Here is a 26477-nt window from a genome sequence, read left to right as displayed (position 1 = left end):
ATGAGTAGGTACTTAGGTTTGCTGCATCAGGGAGGGTAAAACTGTTTTTTTTTTTGTAAAATGTTAGTAGTTAGTAAGAAATAAAAACATTTTCCAAATTAGATCAAAATATGTTCATAAACAAGCAAACTACAACAGTTTACTTATTCTCCATAAGAATAACATGGATATTTTAAATTTACAATTTTTTTAAATTTTCTCCGTAACCATTAGGCGAATAATAATGCTTCAATATACTAAATTATTTGTTTTTTTAAGCCCTACAAAATGGTTTGGAAAGAAATTGCTAAATTTTTTGTTTTTGGGGTCAAAAATGGGAAAAACCTACTTTTACCCCATAAAACACCCCGTAAACCCCCGTTCCCATGGTCCGATCATGCTGGATCGCAAACTCGTTCGAATAAACGTAGGTTTACACGTTTGTACCAAATTTCATCAAAATCGGATCATTTTTGCTCGATTTATTGTGCTAACGGACACATATATATATATAAATAAAGATTAAACATTAATAAACTTAGTACCCAAGTAAAATTATTTATTAAAATATTTACTGACTATAGTTTCGGCTCTATGACTTTGAAAATGGCCTTAGAGCCAAAACTATAGTCAGTAAATATTTTAATAAATAATTTTACTTGGGTACTAAGTTTATTAATGTTTAATCTTTATTTATATATAGTAGCCCTATTTTTCTATTTTTCATAAATATATAAATATATATATATATATATATGAATTTGAACGGGTGGTGTTTTTGGCATCTAGGGACCTCAAAATGAAAAAAAAAAAAACGGTCCCACGTCCAGGTCTTACTATGAGTACTACGGTAATAGCTTATTCCCTATATGGGAAATTCGCTAAAAGGGTGTAAATTTAATTCCCTTTACAGAAATGTACAATTTGTATAGGGTCATAACACAAATAAGGGGGAAATATAAAATTTTCTAAAGTTAAAACAAAACATTTGGGCAAATTAAAAAAATTAGCAGGTATTACCTTTATAAAAATACAATTTTCTCCGTTATTTGTGTAATGACCCTGTAAAAATTGTACATTTCTGTAAAGGGAATTAGATTTCCATTCTTTTTGTCATTTGTAACCTATTTATAAATCATATGGTTTTTGAGTTATAAAGCTTTGAAAAATTAAAATGGCCGCCATATTGAAATCGTAGAAAGTAGAAACTTGATGCTTTGCAAAAGAATAGATCCTATTAGTCATCATACACGTACCAAGTTTGAAGTTCGCACCTTAGTCATTTAAAAGTTATGGGAAGTTATGCAAAAAATAAATACACACTGACAGACGGAAAACGAAGCGAGATAGGGCATATGTTTATATGATTTATTGTAGAGATTATTCATTGATATATTTTGTTTGCTTTGACCTAAAGAACATGCCCACGGAGTTTCGGGAGAGAGTTTCAATAGTCAGTAGCTTTCACTGACTAATAACTCACTCCTTTGTAATAAATTACAGTCACTTGCTTTTATTCTAAGATAACTTAAAGATGGTAAAATAGTTTGTCTTTTATCTACCTACTGTATGTACAGACTTTATTGTTTTTAGATCCTTAACATTTCGGGCTTTCCCCCAAAAAAATCTTGGGTTTTTTTGCGATTTGGAAGCGTTTTTATTGCCTTCGAGGCCTCTTACTTTTGGTACATCTAAGGAACCTCCAAAATAGGACTCAGGGTGACAAAATACTCCTGAGTTTGGGTATACACTCCAAAGATAAGAGAAAGAGGCAACTTAAATGTTATAGCACACTACACTAACTGACATTAGAACTGCCATGTACAAAACTGTCAAAAAGTAGCTGCTTCACCAGAACTCATAAATTCATTTTGAAAATCAGCTGAGAAAAGCCAAATAAAATGGTTAAGGAAGCAATCTAAATGAATTGTCCTTTTTTGTGATCGTGGCATATCAGCTTACTTGATGTGATCATTTAAATGATTTCCCACTAATTGACTAGTAGATAATGTAGAACATTGTAATGTCCTTCTGTTGCAGGGCTGGTGATTCAGGGCTTGGCCTGTATGTGTGTTCGTCATGGTGTCTACTCAAGGAGAGATTAGAATTGGACCGTCTCATCAGGTAACACTACTTATTAAATTTGTTATTGTTATGGTTAAGTTAGTCAAATTGAGGAAATAATGTTTATTTTTATTTTGTATTAATGGTTTAGGGAATCATGAGGAGTCAAACTCAGACTTGTTTATCTTGGCATTTAAATGTTTCAGCTTATTGCTGTTGACCGTAAGATGGTGCTTTTTGTTGATGAAAATATGTTGTAGCCATCTTCAAATGGTGCTCAATGTTCAGCTTTGCTAGTAGTGGGTCTAAAAGAAACTTTGTGCTGTAGCCCAAGTATCATTTGTAATTTAATTATTTTGTAAGCATTAGCAATAGTAAGTTGCCACAATCAATTTGTTGTCTAGTTTTCTTGGAAGATTTTTAAAACAACATTTTACGTATGTACAAAAACATAATTATTTTCATGGTGTTTAAGTCTCTGGATCAAAAATTGTAATGTAAAATGGTTTATGTTACCTTTTGCGTCAATCAGTCAATCTTCATGTTGTAGAACATGTTAAATTGGTGCCGGTTTTAATGTTGTCTTTGTGTATTTCATGTTTCATAGACACTATATATCTTGACTAACTCATCCACAGAGGAAAGCATATTTATTTTAACGTTCTACGACCTGAAGATTTGCCCCAGCGGAATGAAATAGCTGTAGTTGTTTCTAACTAAATCACAGATCGATTGACGCAAAAAGTAACATAAGCCAATAGGCCGAACGGTGTCTGTGTTCAAAATCTATCCTTCTCACAATCAAAGAGAAAAATTTGAAAGACTTAATCCCAGTAGATTCATTTGTATCTGTGACTGCTATAGTGTTAACGTTGCGTAGGCACGTCTCCCAGAATATCGCACCACAGTAAGCAGTGCTGGTGATCCTGAGTTGAGCAAAGAACGAGAGGAGCTAAGATGGCTGCCGGCCATGGCACTAGACGGAGACCTGCTCATGTACTTGCGCGCAGCTCGATCTATGGCTGCGTTTGCGGGCATGTGTGACGGCGGGTCTGCGGACGACGGCTGTGTGGCCGCCAGCAGAGACGATACCACCATCAACGCTCTTGATGTTGTGAGTTTATTTGTGATTAGTTTTCAGATGTTTTGTTTTAAGTTTCATAGTTTAGAGATGACTATTTTTTAGGATACCGTTACTTGATTTATATAGGCCTACTTATTCCTAATTGCATTTTAACTACCTACTGGATTTGTGTTTTCAGCTTCACGATTCAGGTTACGACCCAGGAAAAGCTTTACAAGCACTAGTCAAGTGTCCTGTTCCCAAAGGAATCGATAAAAAGTGGTGCGAAGAAGAAACGGTAAGTTTATAATAATGCATAGGCAATAAACATACAGTCATTACCTCTAGAATAAAGATTCATGATTTTCATAATTTGTTATTTAGTAATAGAAATTATTTTGGTTGGCTAATGCTAAATATTAGAAATAAAGAAAAACAAAATTAGCTTGACCTAAACCTGAAATTGACCAAAGTAAGATTAGTATAACCTCAAACAATTACTTTGGTTTTGGAATTTTTTCTACCAAAAGGATAGAGTTTAGGTAAGTTACCTTAACCAGCTATACAATTGAGGTAACATAACATCTAATTGATATTTCATCCGAATAAAATGATTTGAGAGCAGATTGTTGTATATTTTTCAAACAACAAAAAATCCTTATTTAGCCTATTGAAAGGTTTCTAAGCTGAAATAAAAGTTTACAAGATGAAACCTGAGTAACAAAATTCAATTCTTAAGTTAACAACATTGGCATTAACATATTCGCTGCTGACCGCTAGATGCCGGGACAGCGTCAGGAGCTGAACTAACGCTCAGCCGCTGCGTGACATTGCCACCTATACACTGAATTACAGTAAAAACAACAGTAGTTATACAGGATGGCAATGTTCTCCAATAAAACTGGCTTTGGACATAGTACTAAGTGATTCTGATAGATAGCAGCACTACCCAGGTTGCAGTCGGTAAAGTAGTGTCGCTATCTAGCAGGAAAGAGATGGGACAAAGCCCTGTTCCAAACGACCCTAGTGGTGATTTGAGAAACTATATTTTTTATTGTCGGAAAAGTACGTCCCCACGAGCTGGAAAGAAATATAGGACACTTGTGACGAGCTGGCTTATCCATGGAAACGTTAAACAACAATGAACGTTGACGTTCCTAGCTCCTGGCGCCGTGGCCCGGCTGACGTTCCGAAACGTCTGTAGCAGCGAACGTGTTAACCTAGGAAATTTATTGCCTTTCATTTTTTTCGTCATAGTCAATCATGATTTTCTTTTCCAGAAACGCTTTGTGAAAGGATTACGGCAGTTCGGCAAGAACTTCTTTCGGATTCGAAAAGACCTCCTGCCTCACAAAGACACTGTAAGTTTCTTTAAAATTTGCCAATTTTTGGTAATATAAAAACAGTGTTGTTTTGACAAATCTATCTCATCTTTATCACCAGTTCCTGCATGCTTGTCTTTATAGGTAAAGCCCCCTTCTTGTGTACATCAAATCCTTTTATGTTATAAAGTTTTGCAATTATAAAAAACTCAATCCGTCTACTTAATACAGTAAGGGTTTTCAAAGTAACATCCCTTTTCAGCTGTCCTACTTAACTGATTTTTAAGAATAAGGTGTTATTTTAAAGCTTATGATCTAGCAGAGGAACGAATGGTAACGAAATGGTTATTTCATTTAGGGCGTCACCCAGCGTTTGATTTGTATCTACGGCTTGCTTTTGAAGATTCAGTGATGCTGACCAACTTTCTTTATAACGGTTTAAATATGATCAACTGATCCTTCTGTTGAATGTTAAAGACAGTCGGATTGTCAACAAGAACAAGACATAATAGTTTATGGTAGATTTTTAATAGGCAACTTTTTTATAGTTATTATAACCTGATTGAGGAAGGTAAATCACTATTTATAGTGTAGATCTAAATGTGTTGTAAATTAGCCTAGTAGTTTTATTCACCCAATAACTGTTTTAAACAAGTGTAAAATTTGAAAAGTAAAAGGGAATTGCATTGTTTGTTTTGCCTCTGAAACAGGGTTTGAGGCTTATTAAAATGTGCAAATTGTGCAAAAGAGTCTTACTTTATTGGCTCAATGTAGGCCACTATTATGTAAGCTTTTGAGAGTGAATATTGTTTATTGACTCACACAAAATGGAAAAAGTAAAAATATTTTTGTGCTTACAGTCAGAGTTAGTGGAGTTCTACTACCTGTGGAAAAAGACTCCCGGTGCTACCAACAACCGGCCGCACCGGCGCAGACGCCAAGGTTCTCTCCGGCGCAACCGGAACACACGTCAGACCCGCGGCGGTACACCTCATAATAACAGTCCCTCATCTCAGGACACAAACGGTAAGTCGGCCTATCTTTAATAAACCTTTAGAGCGCGGAAGTCTTCAATCATGTGACTGAAACAAGTATTATTGAGTTGAGTAGAGTAGGGTGGAAAATAACACTAAATTTTACCTACTAGCTATGAAAGACAACTTACAGTTCCTTATTATTATATTCTTTGTATGATATACATTCAAATCTGTTTGTGAATATAGGTGTTCAAACCCACAAGTTAAAGCATTATTGAATAAAAAACAGTTGTTGAAAAGTTTACATATTAAACCATGTGTAAGCCATGTCACCTGTTACCATGTAAATCTTAAATTTTTTGGGCAAAACGTAAATTGAACTAGGCCTACCTCATAAGTTTGGATGTAAATAAAAGCCAATAAGGGCCTAAGTACTTATTATTTACAAATAGTTTTCAAGGCTAGAGAACGATTTTTTAATTTTTTTCAAATTTTTTACTGAAAGTAGAAGCTACAACGGAAAAGCAATATTTGTTCAATCATATATATTGTTACAAATAATTTTACAGTGCATGTAAACACTCTCTTAATTTATTTTAGGTGTGAGAAAGGATAGGATAAGCAGGCTTACCTTAAAAAATGTAGGCATCCCACTTCATTCACTACAGAACACAGAAGAAAACACAAACAAACAAAATAAACACTGGATATTTCGAGGCCACTGGCCCCTTTCTCAACATGGAGAGTCACATTAGATATTAAGAGTCTTTCACTGGTACGGAAGCAGTGTTGCCAACACACTATGAATTTACAAATGAATATTTACAGGTTATGAGTCATTGATTTTATTTACACTTAGTCTAAGCCTGCTTTTTAGGTGTGGAAGGGGAAAGGAAAATGTTAGGCCTATCTGAGATTGAGGTTTGGGGGCTCCCTGGATTTGGTGAACCATTGATAAGAGAGAATCTCCTAAGTTGTGATGGGTTACAGGTGGGAGGGAAAGATCTTATTATTTTTGAATTGAAACAACTGTTTAAATCTTGCATATTGTGGCTGGTAGCATGAATAGGCACTGGTTTTTCTGGATGGTTGTTTTTTATATCTGTCCTATGATTGTTCATTCTTGTTCTAAATGAATGAACAATCATAGGACAGATATAAATACCCCCGCCGCAGCAAACCTGCCGACTTAGCGAATTTCCATTTGTCAGAATTGATTTTCAGTTAAATATATTTTAATAACATTAGGTTTAACGAGTACCTAGGTTTGCTGCTACAAGGAAACTAATAAAGTGTGTTTTTGAGTAAAATATTGATAGCTTAGTACAAAATAAATAAATTTGCCAAGTTTGATCAAAATATATTCATAAACAAGCAAACTACAACATTTGACAATATTCTCCATAAAAATAACATGGGAATTTAAAATTTAAAATTTTTTTAATTTTCTCCGTTACTAATAATTGAACAAAAATACTTTTATATACTAAATTATTTGTTTTTTTAAGCTCTTTAAAAAGGCCTAAAGAGAAATTGGGAAATTTTGTGTTTTGAGGGTCAAAAGTGAGAAAAACCAATTTTTACCCCATAAAACCCCCCGTAAAGCCCCGTTCCCATGGTCCGATCGTGCTGGTTCGCGAACTCATTCAAGTTTATCCCGCTTTACACCTTTAAACCAAATTTCATCAAAATCGGACAAAAATTACTCAAGTTATCGCGTTCACGGACGTATATATATATATATATATATATATTAATAAATAATATGTAAAATAACATGAGTACCCTTTTTTTTTTTTTTTTTTTTTTTTTTTATATATATATATATATATATATGTCTATATATATATATATACATATATAAAAATTTGAACGAATAGTGTTTTTGGCCTCTGGGGTCATCAAAATGAAAAAGTAAATCGGTCCCGGGTCTAGGTCTTACCGTGCCACCTACGGTAATAGCTACTTCCCTATAGGGAAATTCGCTAAAAACAACCATCCAGAAAAACCAGTGCCTATTCATGCTACCAGCCACAATATGCAAGATTTAAACAGTTGTTTCAATTCAAAAATAATAAGATCTTTCCCTCCCACCTGTAACCCATCACAACTAAGGAGATGGGAACTCTCTTATCAATGGTTCACCAAATCCAGGGAGCCCCCAAACCTCAATCTCAGATAGACCTAACATTTTCCTTTCCCCTTCCACACCTAAAAAGCAGGCTTAGACTAAGTGTAAATAAAATCAATGACTCATAACCTGTAAATATTCATTTGTAAATTCATAGTGTGTTGGCAACACTGCTTCCGTACCAGTGAAAGACTCTTAATATCTAATGTGACTCTCCATGTTGAGAAAGGGGCCAGTGGCCTCGAAATATCCAGTGTTTATTTTGTTTGTTTGTGTTTTCTTCTGTGTTCTGTAGTGAATGAAGTGGGATGCCTACATTTTTTAAGGTAAGCCTGCTTATCCTATCCTTTCTCACACCTATTCTCAGGCAATTAGCCCTTTCTCTCCAAACCTAACCTCTTAATTTATTTTGTAATCTAGTCATGGTTTCTGCAATTCATGGAACTTCATGGAACAGACTATGACAAAAGGACACTTAGTACAAGACTTTTATGTAGGGGAGTTGGTTGACATGCTGATTATGCCTTTAACAACTATTTGTTAGCTTTACACTATATAAAATTTCAACACCTTAATACAATTTATTTTTGTAGCTACCGGTGGATCCAGACCCTCACCTAATCCAAAGGAGCAAGGTACGACGTTAGATATTTTCAATTTTTCAAGGTTAAAAGCAAGTTTAAAAGTATTGTAATACGTTGTTAGAATTATTTAATAAGTTACACTGTTTAAGTGATTGTTTACCCATGGTATTTAGCTATTACAGGTATCGGTATATCGACGACACTACGTTATTACACAGTGATTGAAGTTAGTGCAGGTGTTTCACATTTTCAATAATAGCTGTGACCGAGAACAGCTATTTAAATACTCCTAGTGCTACAACCACATTTTTTTTATACAAAAGGGTGCTTAAAAACCCCAAAATATATTTTTGGTCCCATGTCATTTTTAGAAATTAAATGTAGGTATGTATCAAAATTGAATAAATTAATTTGGATTGGAGTAGGCATATTGATTAATTATCAATGTGTAAAAAATAGCTGTTTGACAACATTCCTTGTATATTTTAATCGATTAAGCTATACGGTCTTCTTCTTTGTGATAGCTTAATTTATTCTGGAGCTAATGAATTTTAACTTAGTTTAAAATTAAAATATAAATATTACCTATGACTTGGTTCGACATTACCTTTTACAGAATTTTTAAAACAGAAATTGCATCTATTACAAATTTTTACTAATGACTTTAATTTTAAAGTTTTTAATGGGCTATTATACAGGAAAGACAGTTGTATAGTAAGGATTTTTTGAAAAGGAATAGAGTTCATCTAGCTTAAACCTGAGAAAGTTAGAGTCCAGGGGCTGATAGGTAAACAAAAATACCCCCGTCGCAGCAAACCTGCATACTAAGCGAATTTCCATTTACCCGGCTTGATTTCTACTAAAATATTCCCTATACATTTTCAGATTTATTTCCTATTTAAATAACTTTAATTTTAGTGAGTAGTTAGGTTTGCTGCTACGGGGAAGATGTTGAGGTGTGTTTTTTTTCAATTGAAATATTGATAGCTTAGTATGAAATAAACCAAATTGCCAAATTTGATTAAAATATATCCATAAACAAGCAAACTAGAGCAGTTTATTTATTCTCCATAAGAATAAACATGGGAATTTTAAATTTACAATTTTTTTTATTTTCTCCGTAGTCAATGAACATTTAAAAACACTTCAATATACTAAATTATTTGTTTTTTTAAGCTCTTCAAACTGGTATAGAGAGAAATTTAGAAATTTAAAGTTTTTAGGGTCAAAAATTAGAAAAACCCATTTTTACCCCATAAAACCCCATATAAACCCCTGATCCCATGGTCCGATTATGCTGGTTCGCGAACTCGTTCGAATAAATGTAGGTTTACACGTTTGTACCAAATTTCATCAAAATCGGATCAATTTTGCTCGAGTTATCGCGCTAACGGACACATATATAAATATATATATGAATTTGAACGGATGGTGTTTTTGGCCTCTGGGGACCTCAAAACGAAAAAGTAAATCGGTCCCGGGTCTAGGTCTTACCATGAGACCTACGGTAATAGCTTATTAGCTTATTCCCTATATGGGAAATTTGCTAAAAGAACACAAAACATTTAAGACTGATATTTCGTCCTGATGTAGGACTTGGCTCAGGGAGTAGGTTGAAGAGAAGTGTCAGTTTGAAGAAATACTGGAAATACATCAGGACGAAATATCAGGAGGCGGTGGGGCACACGGAAGATTTCTCAGGTGCCGTTTGACGTCACTAACTGCTGCGTCTGAAGAAACAGACAATTTTATAATTTTTCTATTATTAAATTAAACTGTCATAACCTAACCAAACTGACCAAACGTGCTGATAATGAAAAAATCTAATGAAGGTTTACTAATCTAAAAAATAGTTTTGTTCATAAAATATAATTATAAATGCCTAAAATTCAATTTTATAATTTTTAATTATAAAATTAAACTGTCATAACCTAACCAAACCAACCAAACTTGCTGATATGAAAAAAATGTTGACAAAAAGTTAGTGCTACCAGCGGGATTCGAACCCGGCACATTCGGATTATCGGCCCGTCACGCTATTCACTACACCACCGAGGCCGATGGCTCAATGCCGTATCGTTGCGGTAATAATGTTCCCTCAAAGTCGTCAAACGGCACCTGAGAAATCTTCCGTGTGCCGTTTCGGTCTTATGTTTTGTGTTCTTTTTTTGTTTACCCAGTATACCATAATATCAGTTTTTTAAAGGAAAAAAACATCTTGGCTTTAAAATTGTTATGGAGGAGTAAGGAAGGATACACAACTAACTCACTTGAATAAAGAGTCCCAGGAGGTCAATAGAACACATAAAAAGTACACATTAAACTGATATTTCGCCACTTTCAGGGGCTTCTTTAGAGGTAAAAGGTAGAATGGCAGTTACAGTTCTGGCACCGTTTAAAATGTCCGAACTGTACAGTTTAATGTGTACTTTTTATGTGTTCTATTGACCTCCTGGGACTCTTTATTCGGGTAAGTTAGTTGTATCCTTCCTTTCTCCTCCATAACAGTCTTGTTTTGTATTATTTTACTGTTTACCTATTAGCCTGTAGACTGATTTTCTCAAGCTAAATGGACAGTGACCAAAATGTAGGCCTAATCCTCAATATATAGGTCAAGTCTCAATAAAATATGTTAAGATTAGCATGAAATAATCATGCTGTTTATCTCTATTAAAAATAATATATAACTCTGAACTAATCAACAAATTTACTGGAAAATTATTCCATAAAAATATTGTTTAATTGGTTACTACTTTAAAAAAAAATTTTGTTTTGTTAGGGATTTACTGTGTAACAATAATCTGTGTAACTGCTGTTACTGTTTTATAATTTTAGTTTTAGACTATTTCAATATTAAAAATGAATCTTAGCCTTAGTCTATTGTTCTGTAATTAGAGTATGGCAGAAAATATATTTAATTTTAATTTAGTCTTTTTGTTTGGACACAATCATTGCTCTGGTTACTTTGATCAGGAGATCAAATTGTGTCTGTACGCGTGAGGTAATCTTTTTGTTGCTTTGTAGGAGAAGGCAGCTCGGGTAGTGAAGAGGAGAATTCAGAAGACGATTCAGACTCCAGAGATCAAGGCATTAACCGCTGCCAGCACTGCTTCGCCACCAGTCAGTATTTAACTTTAATGCTGTTTAGTTTAATGTAGTTAATTTTAAACCGTAAATTGATACTATCCAGTAAAGATAAATTTTCTACCTACTAGAGGGGAGCGTTATTAAACGTAATAGGATAAATAATAGTATTACTGAAGTTTTACCCTGGCAATATTTTATTGACATAATGCAATTATATTAGCAATGTAATCTGAACGGTTTAAATAGTAAATTAAATAATTATCTCGCAGATCGGAATATTTTCAGAAAATACAAAAATATTCTGTCCGCACTGAAGCCTCTTTCCCACGCATTCAATCACTTGTAAGTGCTGCCAATCCATGTATTTTTTAAAACAAAATATCTCTTGCAGTAAAAAATTGTATTTGCATGGTTCTTTTAAAATCTCAATTTCATAAAATATGTCATTGTTTGCGTAGGTAGTCAGTTATTAAACTGATAGGGGAAAAATATATTAAAATTCAATATCTTGTTTACTGACTTGCAATGTGATTAACGTAGGTTCAAGGGAGCTGGCCGTCTGTGGCCCCAAAAACCCTACCCTGGTGTGTGAGCAGTGTCGCCAACACTATACAAAGAACGGATCACTGCCCAAAGAACGGTCGGATGCGCCTTACCTGTTCCGGCCCGTGCAGACAGACTCTCCCGACGGCTCTCCTGGCCGAATGAGGACCCGCAACAAGGCTAAGGAAACTGTGAGTACCTATAAATGTTAGTTAGTTCTTAGAGATACTGTATAGGTCTACACTGGAACTCAGGATATTAGTAGAAGTACCAATTTGTGCGTATTTAATTGTGTAAGATTTTGGTTAAGATGTCTCAAATTTATGCTCTTAATCTTATCTAAAGCTAGGTTATGGAATTCAAAATTAGGTTCAAAAATTTTAAATCAGCTACCCAATCTAAAATGAGAGAAACTTATCTTGTAATAGCGAAAAGGTTGGTGATTTGATGATTTTATTTTTTACTGTTTTATTCCGAACTTGCACAAAGGAAGAAAGGAAGAGTATTTCCCCCAATATATGCAAGAAACAGTAACAACAAATTGTATTTTAAATTAACTATCACAAATTTGTCCCGATTAAAAATAGATTCCTAGTCTTATCTGTATACAAAGAGGGAAATTTGTGCAATAAATTAATAGCAAATGAGAAATTGAAAAAAATTGACAAATAGATTTTTGTCCTAATCCTATTTTTTCTTGACAAATGTACAATGCATGGTCAAATTTAGCCTACTTTAATCAACTTTTGAGGAAGAGTGTTAATGTATTTCAACCATAAATATTTCTCCTCAATAAACAACCCAGCTATTTTGTTACACTGCATAGTCAGAACATGTGTATGTGCGGTGGAGTATGTGCGGATGTGTATGTTTAGCCGACCAAGGGCACGGGCGCTTGTGGCAGACCCAAACGCAGCAGTGGCAGTAACACTCCGGACCCGGAGGTGGACAAGAAGTCCGGCGGCAGTAGCTCGGGACAGAGAAGCAACTCACCCGGCGGGGCTAAGAAACGGGTACAGCACAAGCGCATGGCATGTCGCACTGTTGTGTTCGCCAGAGGGTGTTCCATCTCTTAAACCCTACAATTTGTGTAGAATTTGTGTGTTGTGGATGTTCCTTTATCCCCGCTGAAAAAATAGCACTAGGCCTAAATATTCAAGTAAATTGTAAAAAACTAAGCGAACCTCTAAATTTACAGAATACTTATGTTCACAACGAATTAAATGATCAAAAGTGTGGTTTTCCCATTTTCAAACCTTATTACAAAAATTTGCTAGTTAAAATAAAGATATTTAATGCTTCAACCAAGTTCGAATTTCAAATAATTTTCAACATTGCTATTTCATTCTTCTTATGATTTTGTCAAATTCTGAAGATAAAAGTACAATAAAATCTGGTTGTGGTGTTGTCAAGTTGTAGAATGTTGTTTTTTATTTGTTTTGTAAATTTAAAGAAATCAGAAGAGAATGTTTTGTTCCTAAAATATGTAACATGTAACTTAATACGCCAACCAAGGAAGTCATTGGTTTTCAGCAGACCTCGATGTACTTGGTATCTTATGTCTCTAATTCAAACAGGATTTTTAACTCGCCTAAGTCTATATAGGCAAAAAGTTCATTAGTACTTTAAATTATAATGAAATATAAACGGGATTGTAATGGTGGCTTTTGGACTGGATGAAGTCATTAAAACTTTTTGCTATCTAAAATTGTCTTAAGCTATTCATAAACAAAACTTTTGAATTGTGTTTTTTATCTTTTTAAAGCATGCTGATTTTGTTATTGATTTATTTCTTTGTTTTTGATTACCAAAATTTTTTTATGTTAATGATGGCAGATTGAAAATAAATTATCTTAAGGATCTGATTGTAACATAACATGCATTCTTTAATTTTTAATGAAAGTTTTGGTCAAAATATTTGAATTAATAAAATGTTACAAAATGATTTCTTAAGATGTTAACATATTTTACAAATTTGTCCATCCTTGTAAGTTTCAATTCCTTGGTGTTGCATGTATAAATCCTGGGTCTTATTTTATATTCTCCTGATAGATACTCCTAAACCCTTTCATTTTTGTGTTGTTACAAAATACAAGGGAAACTAGTACAATAGTGTTTTATCAATTATTCTTGATTATTGGTAGTCACATTAATATAGTATGTTTAATGTAAGTTAATTGGACATAACAATGGAATCAGTTAAACAAAATTATAATAATTTTTTTAATTCTTGTATGTAAATATTCCGATTATTTTTGGACGTGAATTCTTTGTAGACTGTTTTAAAAACTTATTTAACTATTTTCATTCGCTCTGTTTTCTTTCCAACAAAAAATATGTATATTAGGACAATTTCAAAAGGAGTCAACTATTAATTTATTTGGTACCGGTAACTGCATAACAATTTTAAATGTTTACTAGATTTTTGTAAGAAAGTAGTCAAGCTGAATTTTGGTTTTCTATTAGACAAGGCTAAAATTTATTATATATTTTTTAGCTCATAAAAGATGTTGAAATTACATTAAATTTAAATGTAAAATAAAGGTAGGCCTATAGTCCAAACTGCAATAGTTTACACCATGAACTTGAGTACAATAAACCTACTTATGAAAAACCCTGAACTGTACCAACAAATACTCAGTGAAACAACACTCTTGCCAGTTCAGTAATTGTTGTATGTGTGTGTCCTTACCCGTGCTTCCTCTCTTGTGTACATACACTAGTGTCATAACTTATGTTGTCGATAGTTTTAGTGGTGCAAGCTGTACCATGCTAAACACTAGTAGAGCAAGTTGTCTTGTTTGTACACTCGTTGTTTCTTTGTGTTTGGTGTAACATTTTCTGTAGATAGTGGTTAGGGTCAGGTACTTCAGTGTGTCACAAAAAACTGATTTGGTTTACGTAAATTAATAAAATATTTCTATCATGTTTAGTTTTCAAAATACAAAACTTTTAATTGTTTTTATCAGAATCATTATTGGATTGCTTCTATAAAAAATTAGGGTTGTCAAAATAGTAGTATGAAATATCATTCTCTTTATCTGGATGTGTATTATTTGTTGTTGATTTTGTATATCTCGCATGTGCATGTGATTGTATCGGCTGTTTTCTTTGTGTGTGTGTGCTATATGTCGTAAGTGTAATGTTGGTAGCATTTAAGGCTCAAAATTATTATTAGAAATCTGTTAAAGAGATGCTTTACAACACAAATGATAGTAATATAATAAAAATATGATTAATAGTAGGCCTACTTAATTGAAAACAAATAACATTGTATGGAAAAAGTCAATAGCAATACTAATATATATATTTTTTAAATTTTTTTATATTAAAATTTGGAAGAATGATTTTTCCAAGTTAGCAGAGTAGTCTAACAAGAAAATAAATGTGAAGAATGAATTTGATATCACGCTATTGTAAAATATATCTCTCTTGACGTAGTGTTGAGAGGTTAAACTTGAATTACTTAACATCTGTAAAACTAATTAAATTGGCAACTGAAAGATTGGTTCCTTCAAAACAAGTTATTTTACAGTAGGTCTTTTGTCTGTTTCAGTTGTGTGTTGACAAAATAAAAACGGAGTCATCAAGTAAGCCTCGGAAGCGGCCTCCCACCGAGGCGGAGGGCGAGGAGGAGACAAAACGCAAGAGAGAGCGACCAGACAGTCCCTCGGAGAGTGTGACCTCGGACAGCGGATCTGTGGTGGACGAGAGTGAGACTACAGAGCCAGCTAACCTGGACTTGGGCGAGAGTAACCCTCCGTGTGAGACTGCGGCAGACGACAATATGCCAGCTGGCACAGTCAAGGAGGAGGAGGACGCGCCTCCACCACCCTCCCCACTCTCAGAAAACTCTCAACTACCTGTCTTCAAAGTGGAAGACTGCAACGTTGTATTCAACGTGGGAGTGCCTAAGAAAGAGCCTTTGGATACACCGGTTAGTGTCAAAGAAGAGCAAAACAGTGAGTGTAATCCGACAACAGAAAATCAGACATTCAACCAACCCCAACCCCCTTCACCACCAGTGCCAGAAGAGGACGTGAAAATTAAAATTCCAGACATTAAACCTAAAACAGACGACAATTTCTTTTCATTATCGGTTCTCTCGGATAGAGTCATCGATCCACCGGGATCCGGGCCTCTGCCGAAAGCCTTTGATGAGATCCCGATGCCTGGAAAATTGAGTGTGAAACGAGAAGGGTTGTTCGAACCTGTGAAAACTGAGAGTGTGATAGTTCCGATGATTGCGCCGGTAGAGAATTTCGTGCCCAAGGAGGAGATGAATGACTCTCCTCCACCGCTTCAGACACCTGCAGAACAGCGGACAATTACGACACAATCACAGACTGTGACGATTAAACCTGAGGCTAATGAAGACTCTATGTCAAATGAGACATCAGGACCCCCTGCAGCAGACCTCACAGCTCCCACTCTCTCACCCCTACCTTTGACTGCCTACGCACCCAACTCTCCGAGACAGCCTCCTCCGGACACTCATCATGATGATAAGTCTGGCATTATCGTCCCAGCATTCTCTGTTGCTTCAGAAGAAAAACCGACTCTAAACATACCGTCAGTCCCATCCGGATTGTCTGGCCCCAGCCCGTTCTCCTCCTTCTACCATCCCCATTTTCATCCTCATCAAGGGAAAATGAACCCTTCGCCGCCTTCGTACTTGGGCTCTGGACCACAAAGTGAACCTCAAAACTTAAAAATCAAACAAGAAGTTATTCCTCCAGACTCAATACAACCCTCTTCTGACCCCTTGCAGTCTCTCAAGGAAGTTAAAGTTCCTGGTTACTCCAGTTCATCCTCAATTTCTCAACCACTGATGCCAACATCAATGCCACCAAATTCCCAAGCAGATCTGAATACCACCTCACAGTCCTCTTCTCCCTTTCAAAGTGTTGGTCCCAGTGTGGATAGTATTAAGAAAGAGCCGGAAAGTTTCCATCCGATTCGAACTAATACACCTAGCAAAAGTCCTTCTGTCAAGCCGATAGAAACCACTCCCATAGCTTCTCCCGCTCCTCGGTCTTCCTCCACTCACACCCCTCCTTTCCCCCCTCCACCTCCTCCGGTATCACACAGTGCGACAAATCTCATCGCTCCGTCACCCACTTCAGGGAACCCTCCGAGTTCACTTCCTCAGCCGATGCATCCTTCACAGCAACCTTCCCCTCTGAGTAGAGTCTCCCCCGGCCATCTAGCTCATCCTCACGCCTTTGTTCCTGCCATGCCTCATCCCCATCACGCTCTAATTCACCACCCACTGTTTGCCGCCGCAGCAGCTCACGCGGCCGCAGTACACCACAGTCCGTATCACCCGCATCACCCCTACGGATATCCACCGTACCCCTTCTCCTATGGACCCTACCCCATCCCGCAGCCCGTGCCTCCTCCCCAGAAGAGGGACAGTCTCGAGACGACCATGATGACGTCTCATCACTCCAGTGTGACTACCAGGTCCTTGAGGGAAGTAGAGACACGTGAGGAGAGCAATCACCACACGACACAGGAGATCACTCAGACTCATCACCACTCTACAAGTCACCACTCCTCCGTACATCACCATGGGGGAGAGAAACAGCCTCTGACCATCAGTCACTCCACCACCTCCAGCAGCTCTGCTAGTGTACAGCACAAGATCAACTCTACCAAGAGAGGCACCAGCCCAGCCGCCACACAGGTTAGATATATACATATAGTTTCTTTGTAACGTCTGCCAACCTAAAGAAATTAATACTGTATACCAACACTCTACTTAGTACTTAACTGACACTGGATCGACTGCCTTGGCCTGGTAAATATACAGGTTGATTTATCTGCCTCAAACTTTAAAATTGGGTCTGTTAAGCAATTTTTTTCCTATTTAGAGACTTCCTTTCCGATTCTTAAAATGAAAAGACTGTAATAAAATATAATCTTACCTGTGATATTAAAGTTTTTTCAGAACCACAGTATTTTTGGCCTCTGGCGACATCAAAACAAAAAAGTAAATCGGTCTTACTCTAGGTCTAGAACTATGAGACCTAGACGGTAATAGCTTTCCTGGCAAATTTGCTTAAACTGTACAAATCCGTTTTATATTCCCACTGAATAAACTAAAACTACCCAATAAATAATCACTTCTCATAACTTCCAAGAGAGGTTATATTTTTCGTTTGTTCATTCGCTGAATTATTGCCAATATTATAATCAGCTGTTGTCTGGTAACATTACAGTACAGTAGTACGTAATGAAACCACATTTGATTAAGCAGGTGGCAAACAGCGGTTTTCTGGACTAATTTAATGTGTGGAAAATTTATTAAATCCGTGTAGTGTGGCGAAAAATGAATTTATGAATTGTTTGAAGTTCCTTACCATAGTATTTCAATCTACTGGTGGATGTAGGAGTTGTACTACATTGACTGTTGTGTATGTTGCAGTCGAGCTGTCACCTGTCGGCCACTCTGTCGCAGACGACGTCCTCCTCCTTGTCTACCAACCACCAACACTCACATCACCATCAGAGTGTGACAGGAGAACGACTCAGTCCAGGGATGGGCTCTTCTCCTCTCCAGCTAGGTGAGCTACCATATGGTTATCTCTCTTCTATGAATTACCTCATGATCAAGATCAGAGGGATTTAGGACTATCAGTTGTACAGTCTAGTTGCCAAGAGTTGGTCTTAAAATATTTGGTTGGTGTCAAACAACAAGTCTCCACACAAAAGGCGGCTCCAGACATGCGCCATTCGCCAAGCACAAAATATTTTACGTTCGGCGATCTAGTTAGTTGCTATTTGCTGATAAATGAGTAGACGTCTACACACATGTGTTGTTTTCCAAGCAACTGTTTGTTTCAGGAATAACAAATATTTGTTCACTTTGATGTGTGCAAAAATACCGGCAATGAACAGGAAAACACAAGCACAAATATTTTCTGCTTGCCAAATAGACAAACACCTATCGTGACTTATGCTTAAGCTATTAGTCGTGACCCCTCATTAGTGGACTGGCTATCCAGCCCCGTAAAAACAATTAAGCAAATCCCATGTAAACTTTAACACTGGGATTGAATATACCTGAATATATGTTCCTCCTTGAGAGATTTCTCCTTGGTTTATCATGTCATGTATGGTCCAGGGTCCAGACCCGTGGCCGGAGGTGTCGGCTCCAAGCCTCACCCCCACATGATGGTACACCCTCATCACCCTATGTTGGCCCCCACCAGCTCACTGGAGGCTCTGCGGGCCCACGCTCAGGCTGCCGCTCATGCTTCACATCCAGGTGCATACTATAGTCTGTTCACAAAGTTTAAACAGTTTGTTAGCTCGTCAATAGGTTTTTACTCAGGAACTTGAGTTTATTTATACAGCCAACTACGTTTTGCCAAGCCTCAGCTGTTGAGATATGTTTTTATAGGTAAAGTCAAGTGAAGGGGGTAGATTTCTTCCCATAAAACTGCCTAAATGTGTTGAACAGAGTCTAGCCATTTCTAATTCCAGTGTTTAAGACTAAGAGCACAGTAATGTAAGCCAAGTGTTCGTGGAGTGTAGTAAATCTTTCTTACTTTTCCGTTGTTGTGTTTTGTACCTTTTCAAATTATGGGTGAGAGGTGGGTGGCCTCTTATAAGACAAAATTTTTGTTTGAGGGTTTGTGAATTATAAAAACTTTAACCCATTTAACCTCATTGGTAATTCAAATAAACCAAATTAAAGAATATAGTATCTTTGTTTTTGTTTAGCCTGTACAACTAAAGCCATCATTTAATGTTAAATAACATTAGAAAATATTTACTATTAAAACATATTGCTGCCTTTATTTGCCCTAAGACTGATTAAAATCGACTTCTAATAACCCAAGCCAAAATTGACCATTCTGGCACAAGAAATAATTTGACACTGTAAACAAAGATTTGAATAGCGCATTTAATTGTTGTGGATGGTGTAAGTAAATGTTGTGTTTTGGTTCCAGAATGGACTTCCTCCTATTTAGATAAGCCTGACTTACAAAAATCTTTATTTTGGCTTAGTATTAGAAGTGGATTATACAACTTAAATTCTTAAAACATAAGACTTTTTGCTATATCCTAGGTTAAAATAAGTTAATTTTTTATTCAGCCTTGTATACATGAGTACCGGTTGTTTAACCCCAGCACTGTTTGTCACCACAGGTGGAGGTATGCTGGGACATCCTGCGTTCCTGTCACCAGAAGGTGCCCGAGGTCCGGAGCCGGAGGTGAAGCCGGAGCCACTGACAGTGTCTGGGGACGAGGGGGGAGGTGTGGAGGAGGAGGAGGCTCCTTCCCCCACTCAGCAGCCCCGAGGACCTTCACCTGAACCTAAGATCGAGGACTCCGAGTGCCACCGGAGCCAGTCTGCTATGTTAGTACTCATGTCTTACGGTCTAGGCTGATGTTTAAATGTTGTGATTTTATTACAATGGAAAATGTCTTTAACAGTAACCACATGAACTTGTTAAGATGCACAGCCGGCAACTGATAGCACGCCTATCACTATACCTTGTCTCTAGTTAAATTCAGATTAGCTGGCTGACCAAAGGGTAGAACAGAACATTGGCTGAGCCAGCTCTACAATTACATCCCATTAGGCTTGCCTCACTTAATACATCAGTGGAAACCTAATGTAGGCCCCATAATTTTAAAATGTCATTGATTTTTCTATTCTGTATTTAAGTGCTGTAAGTGCTCACATGATGAACAATAATTGTTTCTTAATTAGCTGACTTCAAGTGTTGAAACCTACAGTTCAATTTGGACAATTCTTCTGGTACAAAAACAATTATTTTAGAGTTATTTCTCAATAAACTTATTTATTACATTAAATTATTACATTTTCAAACTATTCAATACATTTTCAATGTTTAGCCCACCATCCAGCGTGGTGTGACAATGTCATTTACTCGGCCCAGCCATAGTTCTGACTATTCTGTGGTAGCTTGCCAAAACCTAAGTGGAAGCAGTACATGGATGCTTAACTTGTATTTCTAACTGTTTCATTTGAAAGCCTCTTTGAGCTTGAGTCAATGATGTTGTCATTTGTTTACCAGCAAAACCCTGACTTAAAAATCTATTTCAATGTTCATTACTTCTGAGAAACTTTTGAAACGAGTAAATATTTGTATGTTCCAAAATCAAACATCATTACAAGATCTGAAATATCTGGAATAAGACCATTGTGTTAGTTTTATCACATAAAGGATAAATTGTTCTCAAACTTCTCTATTTGTTCAAAAAATTTGTATTGTGAAATTAAATTGGTTTTTTCTAAGGTTTTGAATATCACACTATAATTTGACATGAATCCGTCTGATTACAGATTCTTAAGACACTGGAACAGAGGAGACTACAACTCGTGTTGCCGCACTGACCTGACGTTTAAACCTGTGCCTGACACGAAGCTGGCTCGCAAACGGGAGGAGAGGATCAGGAAACAGGCGGAGAAGGAGCGAGAAGAGAGGGAGAAGGCTCAAGCGGTAAGCAATAAACATACAGTCTAGCATTAGTGACGGGTTCCGAGTTATAAAGTCAGTAGAGTTTCATAAAAGTATGACTAAAACAATCAATCATTTTAGCCTCTGGATTGTAATATACAATTGATATGATGAGGTCTTACCTTAGCAATCCTAATATTGTCGATCCAACGAAATTGATTTCAAACCTGAAGGTTCATCATCAATCGGGATCTAGGTGGACCAAATTTCAAAAGTTGTATCCACCCAAAAGGTTTTGTAGAAGATAAAATAACACTGAATACTTTACAATAAACTATTTATGTATTTGGGAGTGATTAAATAAGTTAAATAATTAAATTTTGTTCTAATATTTCTTGATTTTGATTAGTTGATATGGACTTACGGTATACCTGGAAAAAGTATAATATCAGTCTGGAAATCCTGGAAAAGTCAAGGAATTTTATTTTCCAAATTTAGTACCAACCCAACCCTGTAGAAGCACTCAGAAGATCCTGCAGACTTCAGGGTGGAGTTTTACCATCCTCACCCTTGCAAAAGTGTTTTGAGAGCTTGACCTAACCTTTAGGATGACCTTGTAGGTCTGACGTGTGGCCGATTTCATAAAACTACTCATCTTACAATTTGAAATTGGTTGTAAAAGGCTAAAAAATTATTGAAAAATGTCAGATTTTTAATGTCTTGAATCCACTTGGAAATAATTTTTAAGTGAAAAGTTACTGTTTCATTGGGCATTATACTCATACCGTTATGATGTTGATTGTGATAATATTTTGTATCTCATCACATCTTATGTCATTTAGGAATCCAGTTTAACAACATGTTTAACTAATTACAGAGAAAGATAGCAACACCAGAAAAGCCTGAGGCATCCAAGCCACCCTCTCGAGGACCTATAGAGTCTATCAGCTCCCCGTATGACAGATTCCCTCGTGGCGGCTACCCAGACACACCTGCACTGCGGCAGCTCAGGTCAGTTAGTAGCTTATCGCCAATAGCCACAGGATTCAAAGTTATTTATTAAATTAGAATATGAATTTAGTTAACTTGTATAAACCTTCCCAGCAAATGTAAGAAGCACATTGGTATCGATAATTCCAATAACAAATAATCAGATATAATAATTTTAAGCAAAGTTCATAAAAAAGTTGTGCAAAAAAAAATTATTTCTAAAATTTCTTCTTAAATACTTTTCATAAAAATCCTATCTCAATCAAACATCACTCTCTACTTCTTTTTTTGTGGTTAGCGTTTGCTATTTTTTTCCTGGAAACGCTCATGCCAACTACCAACATAATGATAATGCAACGATCTAATGGTTTGGAAACCACACTGAGTAGTACATCAACCTATCTCAAAAACCAAACAGGATGGATGCATTGCACGACGTTCAATGATATATGTCAGTGTCAGACGTCCGAAATATAATTCTTAAGCTGTCTCAAGCATGACATCCAATATAAAAATATCTGACTTTTACATAACGTCCAAATCTCATCATGGCCAAAAGTACAGTAACTGCAATAAACATAGTCTTGGGGGAGCGAGCTGGTCTAGTGGTTAGAGTAGCAGTGGTTAGAGCCTGAGGTCCCGGGTTCAAATACCGCCAAATCACCAATGGATTTTACTTAAGTGATAATGCCGCAACCCCTAGGTCTAGTCTGAATTAATGTGAAAAGCAATCGCTATCTCTCCATTTATAACTCATATGCTATTTAACTAATTTTTACTTCTCGGTTAAGTTTTATCTGTCTGACGTGCCTTTTGACTGTACTAACTAATGTTTCATTGTCACATCTGTATATAAGTATATACTAATATGTTTGTATGTGGTTACAGTGAGTACGCTAGACCACACGGAGGGTTCTCTCCAGTCACACTACAAAGGTCTGCAGCTCTAGGTCTGCCACCTCAGTGTATAGATCCAATGCTGCACTACCAGCTGAACTCCATAAACTCTATGTACGGCCCGGCCGCCAGGGACAGGTATGTGCCATAGAAATCATATACTAGAATTTTAAATTGTGAAATAAAGAGGATAGCAGCTAACTTACCTTAGAAGAAGTACATAATTAGAGCACAATATAGAAGACACTTAAAAACCACTGGAGTATGAAATATTGTGTTTTTATGAGTCTTCTGTACATTCTATGGCCTACATGTACTTCTTCTAAGGTAGCTAGCTGCTATCCTTTTAATTCCACAATTCAAAACACTGGCCTAGAGCATTTCTTGAACAAAACTATACAGTACTAAAATTTTATTTAGAGATCAGCACAACAGCAATTTTGTCTTAGGGACGGTATGGGAAATTATTTCCCTTGATTTTCGGACGGATTCAAGTCCTCAAAGACTGATCAACTCCTGCAAAATTCATTTAACATGGGACATTTTCCACAATCACAGAACCATTTTTGTTTCTCGCAAAAACTGCCAAAACATCCCATCCCGTCATTTGCCGACTGGCGCCTTTGGCTCGAAATAAGATTGGTAACGACTTATGTCCCATGTCCTGATTTCTGTGGACTGATGATGTTTTATTTACGATAGTGTAGGTATTTTGTCATAGAACTAAAACTCGGTGTCTTTGATATCCGCAGGTATCCTGGCCTGGGTCCCGGAGGTCTACACCAGTTCAGCTTGTATCCTGGTCCTGGAGGCCCCAGTCAGGCTGCTGCTCTGTCTCAACTGGAGAGGGAAAGGATGGAGAGATTAGGTCAGTTGTACCTTCACGGTAGACCAAGATGTTCACTGTAGGCCTACAATTTGAACTAAAATTTACTTGTATTTCTTCATAATAGTTTACCGCATATTTTTGCCGATTTCTCAAACAGTTTGATATAAAAACACTCATTTTGTGCTTCAACTACTATTTGTCAATAGTAATGAGATCTATAACCTCGTCTCGAAGTATGATGAGGAAAAAGAATCTCGTCTCAAACTTAAAATCCAGTCCCGTCCATCCCTAATACAACCTGACTCGTCCATTGAAAATGTATAACACAAAGTTTAAGACGCACAAAAATTAAACTGTTCTGAAACAAGTTAGTGCAATAATGTGAAAATAAATTTTAATCATGACAATATTTACGATTTCTAAACATTATGTGATACATAATAAACTACACTGTAGTTTATTCCATCAATATGCTTGAATAGAATTAGTAAAGATAATTTTATTGGATCATTTGAGGATATATTTTGTGGTATTACTACTCTAATGTTGTATCTAATTTACTTAGTTGTAATGGATTGTTAATCACATTCAACTCTGCCCTATGCTCTTAGAATTATTTTTTTTCTTTTGACATTTTTTTTTCCTTTTTGATCAAAACATACAATACTCAGAAGATTTTTTTTTTTACACCAGTCATTGCGCACCTCATCTGACGTAATGACATCCTTGTATTGTAACACTCATTGCAGCCAGGTATCTGTTTTATCTTACCATTCAGAAAGAGAACACCAGAAACACCAAGTGTACAACCCTTACACATACGCAGGTATCCCAGCGCCAGGGCCGAGTGGCAACGCACCTCCCCCTGGCGGACCTCCTCAGCAGCAGCAGCAGCAACCCTCCTCGGCTCTAGACGCTGAGAGGCTCACACTCACGACCGACCCCATGGTCAGGCTGCAGATGGCCGGGATATCTCCGGAGTACCACGCACACACCCATGCGCACACACACGCTCACTCTCACACACACCTACACCTCCATCCTGGACAACAAGCGGGGGGCAATCCTTCAGCTCCGGCCCCGCCTGACCCCGGCACTGCCTTTCCCCTACCAGGTCAGTGTGATATTGCTAGCTCTTAGTTGATTTTTTTGTTATTGATGATCAAATATGGTTACAGGTATTCCTGATTTACATAGCTTTGAATATGTGTGATTAAAAAAAAAATATTTTAAAACAATTGTGGTCATCACTAATTGTTTCACTCATTCACTTAACTGCCACTCAGTTATATTTAATGTATATTCTGGCGACAGAGAGCAGGGAGGCGGAGCTAGTGGCCAACGCTTGCCAATAGCAGCGCTGCGACCACCATCTTAGTTTTGCAAATGCTCGTGAAAATTGGCGACACCAGACACCCCTTTGCACCTTCTATTGTTATTTGGTGTTCGGTGATTTTATCACATTCCAAATATGGCAAAATAATATAGTAGTGGACGATTCTCGTATCTAGGTGGTAAAGGGATGACTATGTACTAGCTATCATACTGTAGACTTCTCAGACAGTTATTCAAGTTGATTTGCCGGAAGAAGGGTTGTTGCAATAATTCCACGTCGGCCAATGTTTTTGCGAGTTCAACGACGTAATCATTTTAATTAAAATAAATGTAGGCCTACCGTATCTAAACTGTTTGTATCTTACATAGGTAGAAACATTCCCTCCTAATCAAGAGACACTCACACAGGTAAATTGTTCATTATACTTATCAATGTTTTTGCAGCGACAGGCAGTGGAGGTTATCCGCGGCCCAGCCTCTTGCCACCCCGCGAGGCTGCCCTAGCCCTCCACCATCCCTCTGAGCTACTGGCTCGCCCCTACGCAGACCAGCTTGCACATCAGGTAATTGGCAACAATATTACAGCTTTTAATAATTTTAGTTACGTTAAATTGTTAAAATGTTGTAAACTGAAGAAAAACTTCAGCAGGAGAATAATATTCATTCCTATAGCTCCTGGACTACATATATAGGAATTTAAGGCTTACCTCTGTCAGTAGGCCTAGTCCAAATTATGCCAAACTTCAATTATTTAAACCTTACAATGTTTCGTTGCAATGCAAGATCTTGGTAGCATTCAAAAAAATTAAAATTAACACACGAAACACTAAAATTGTTTGTACTAGGACACTTGGCACAAGCCTGGGATTGTTTTTCACATTACTTCAGGCTAGACCTAGGGGTTGTGGAATTATCACTAGATAAAATCCATTGGTGATTTGGTGGGACTCAGGGACCGAAGTCCCGCGCTCTAACCACTACACCAGCTCGTTCCCACGAAACAACACAATAGCGCTGTGATGACACGTCGGGGGTAGTAGGTACTCAGAGACTCAAAAAGTCTACCTACAACCACCGCCATGTCATGATAGCGTTATCGTGTTGTTTCGTATATGTAAATGTCTTGTGCATAATGTAACATTTGGTATGTAAATTTCAATGTTTTTGACGTGTTGACTTTGAGCGGTCGATTCTCAATTCCAAAGCCAAGAATTGGTGGAATAGAGAGTTGACTTT

General features: G+C 36.8%; 1 protein-coding gene across 4 annotated transcripts in view; it reads left to right on the top strand.

The window, feature by feature from the left end:
* The window catches only part of LOC128988641 (arginine-glutamic acid dipeptide repeats protein-like), a 52129-nt gene that overhangs the window by 10855 nt on the left and 14797 nt on the right, over nt 1-26477 (top strand). For 2 of the 4 annotated variants that reach the window (XM_054410122.1, XM_054410121.1), the window contains exons 2-20: nt 2020-2103; nt 2924-3157; nt 3306-3404; nt 4387-4467; nt 5289-5454; nt 8130-8171; nt 11145-11240; nt 11748-11941; nt 12626-12763; nt 15307-17439; nt 18181-18319; nt 18880-19023; nt 19911-20121; nt 21076-21232; nt 22068-22201; nt 23069-23215; nt 23830-23945; nt 24685-25020; nt 25686-25804. In XM_054410122.1, the coding sequence (XP_054266097.1) occupies nt 2059-2103; nt 2924-3157; nt 3306-3404; nt 4387-4467; nt 5289-5454; nt 8130-8171; nt 11145-11240; nt 11748-11941; nt 12626-12763; nt 15307-17439; nt 18181-18319; nt 18880-19023; nt 19911-20121; nt 21076-21232; nt 22068-22201; nt 23069-23215; nt 23830-23945; nt 24685-25020; nt 25686-25804 (4731 nt within the window). In that variant the 5' untranslated portion in view covers nt 2020-2058. The remainder of the gene's footprint in view (nt 1-2019; nt 2104-2923; nt 3158-3305; nt 3405-4386; nt 4468-5288; nt 5455-8129; nt 8172-11144; nt 11241-11747; nt 11942-12625; nt 12764-15306; nt 17440-18180; nt 18320-18879; nt 19024-19910; nt 20122-21075; nt 21233-22067; nt 22202-23068; nt 23216-23829; nt 23946-24684; nt 25021-25685; nt 25805-26477) is intronic. The other 2 variants (XM_054410123.1, XM_054410124.1) reach the window with 2 other exon arrangements.

The sequence above is a fragment of the Macrosteles quadrilineatus genome, unplaced genomic scaffold (assembly GCF_028750875.1).
Source record: "Macrosteles quadrilineatus isolate MER2022 unplaced genomic scaffold, UCM_ALF_1.0 Scaffold_3__2_contigs__length_128488019, whole genome shotgun sequence".
In the NCBI taxonomy this organism is placed as follows: domain Eukaryota; kingdom Metazoa; phylum Arthropoda; class Insecta; order Hemiptera; family Cicadellidae; genus Macrosteles; species Macrosteles quadrilineatus.
The sequence above is the reverse complement of the archived record's forward strand: the minus strand, read 5'-3'. Positions and strand labels throughout refer to the sequence as shown.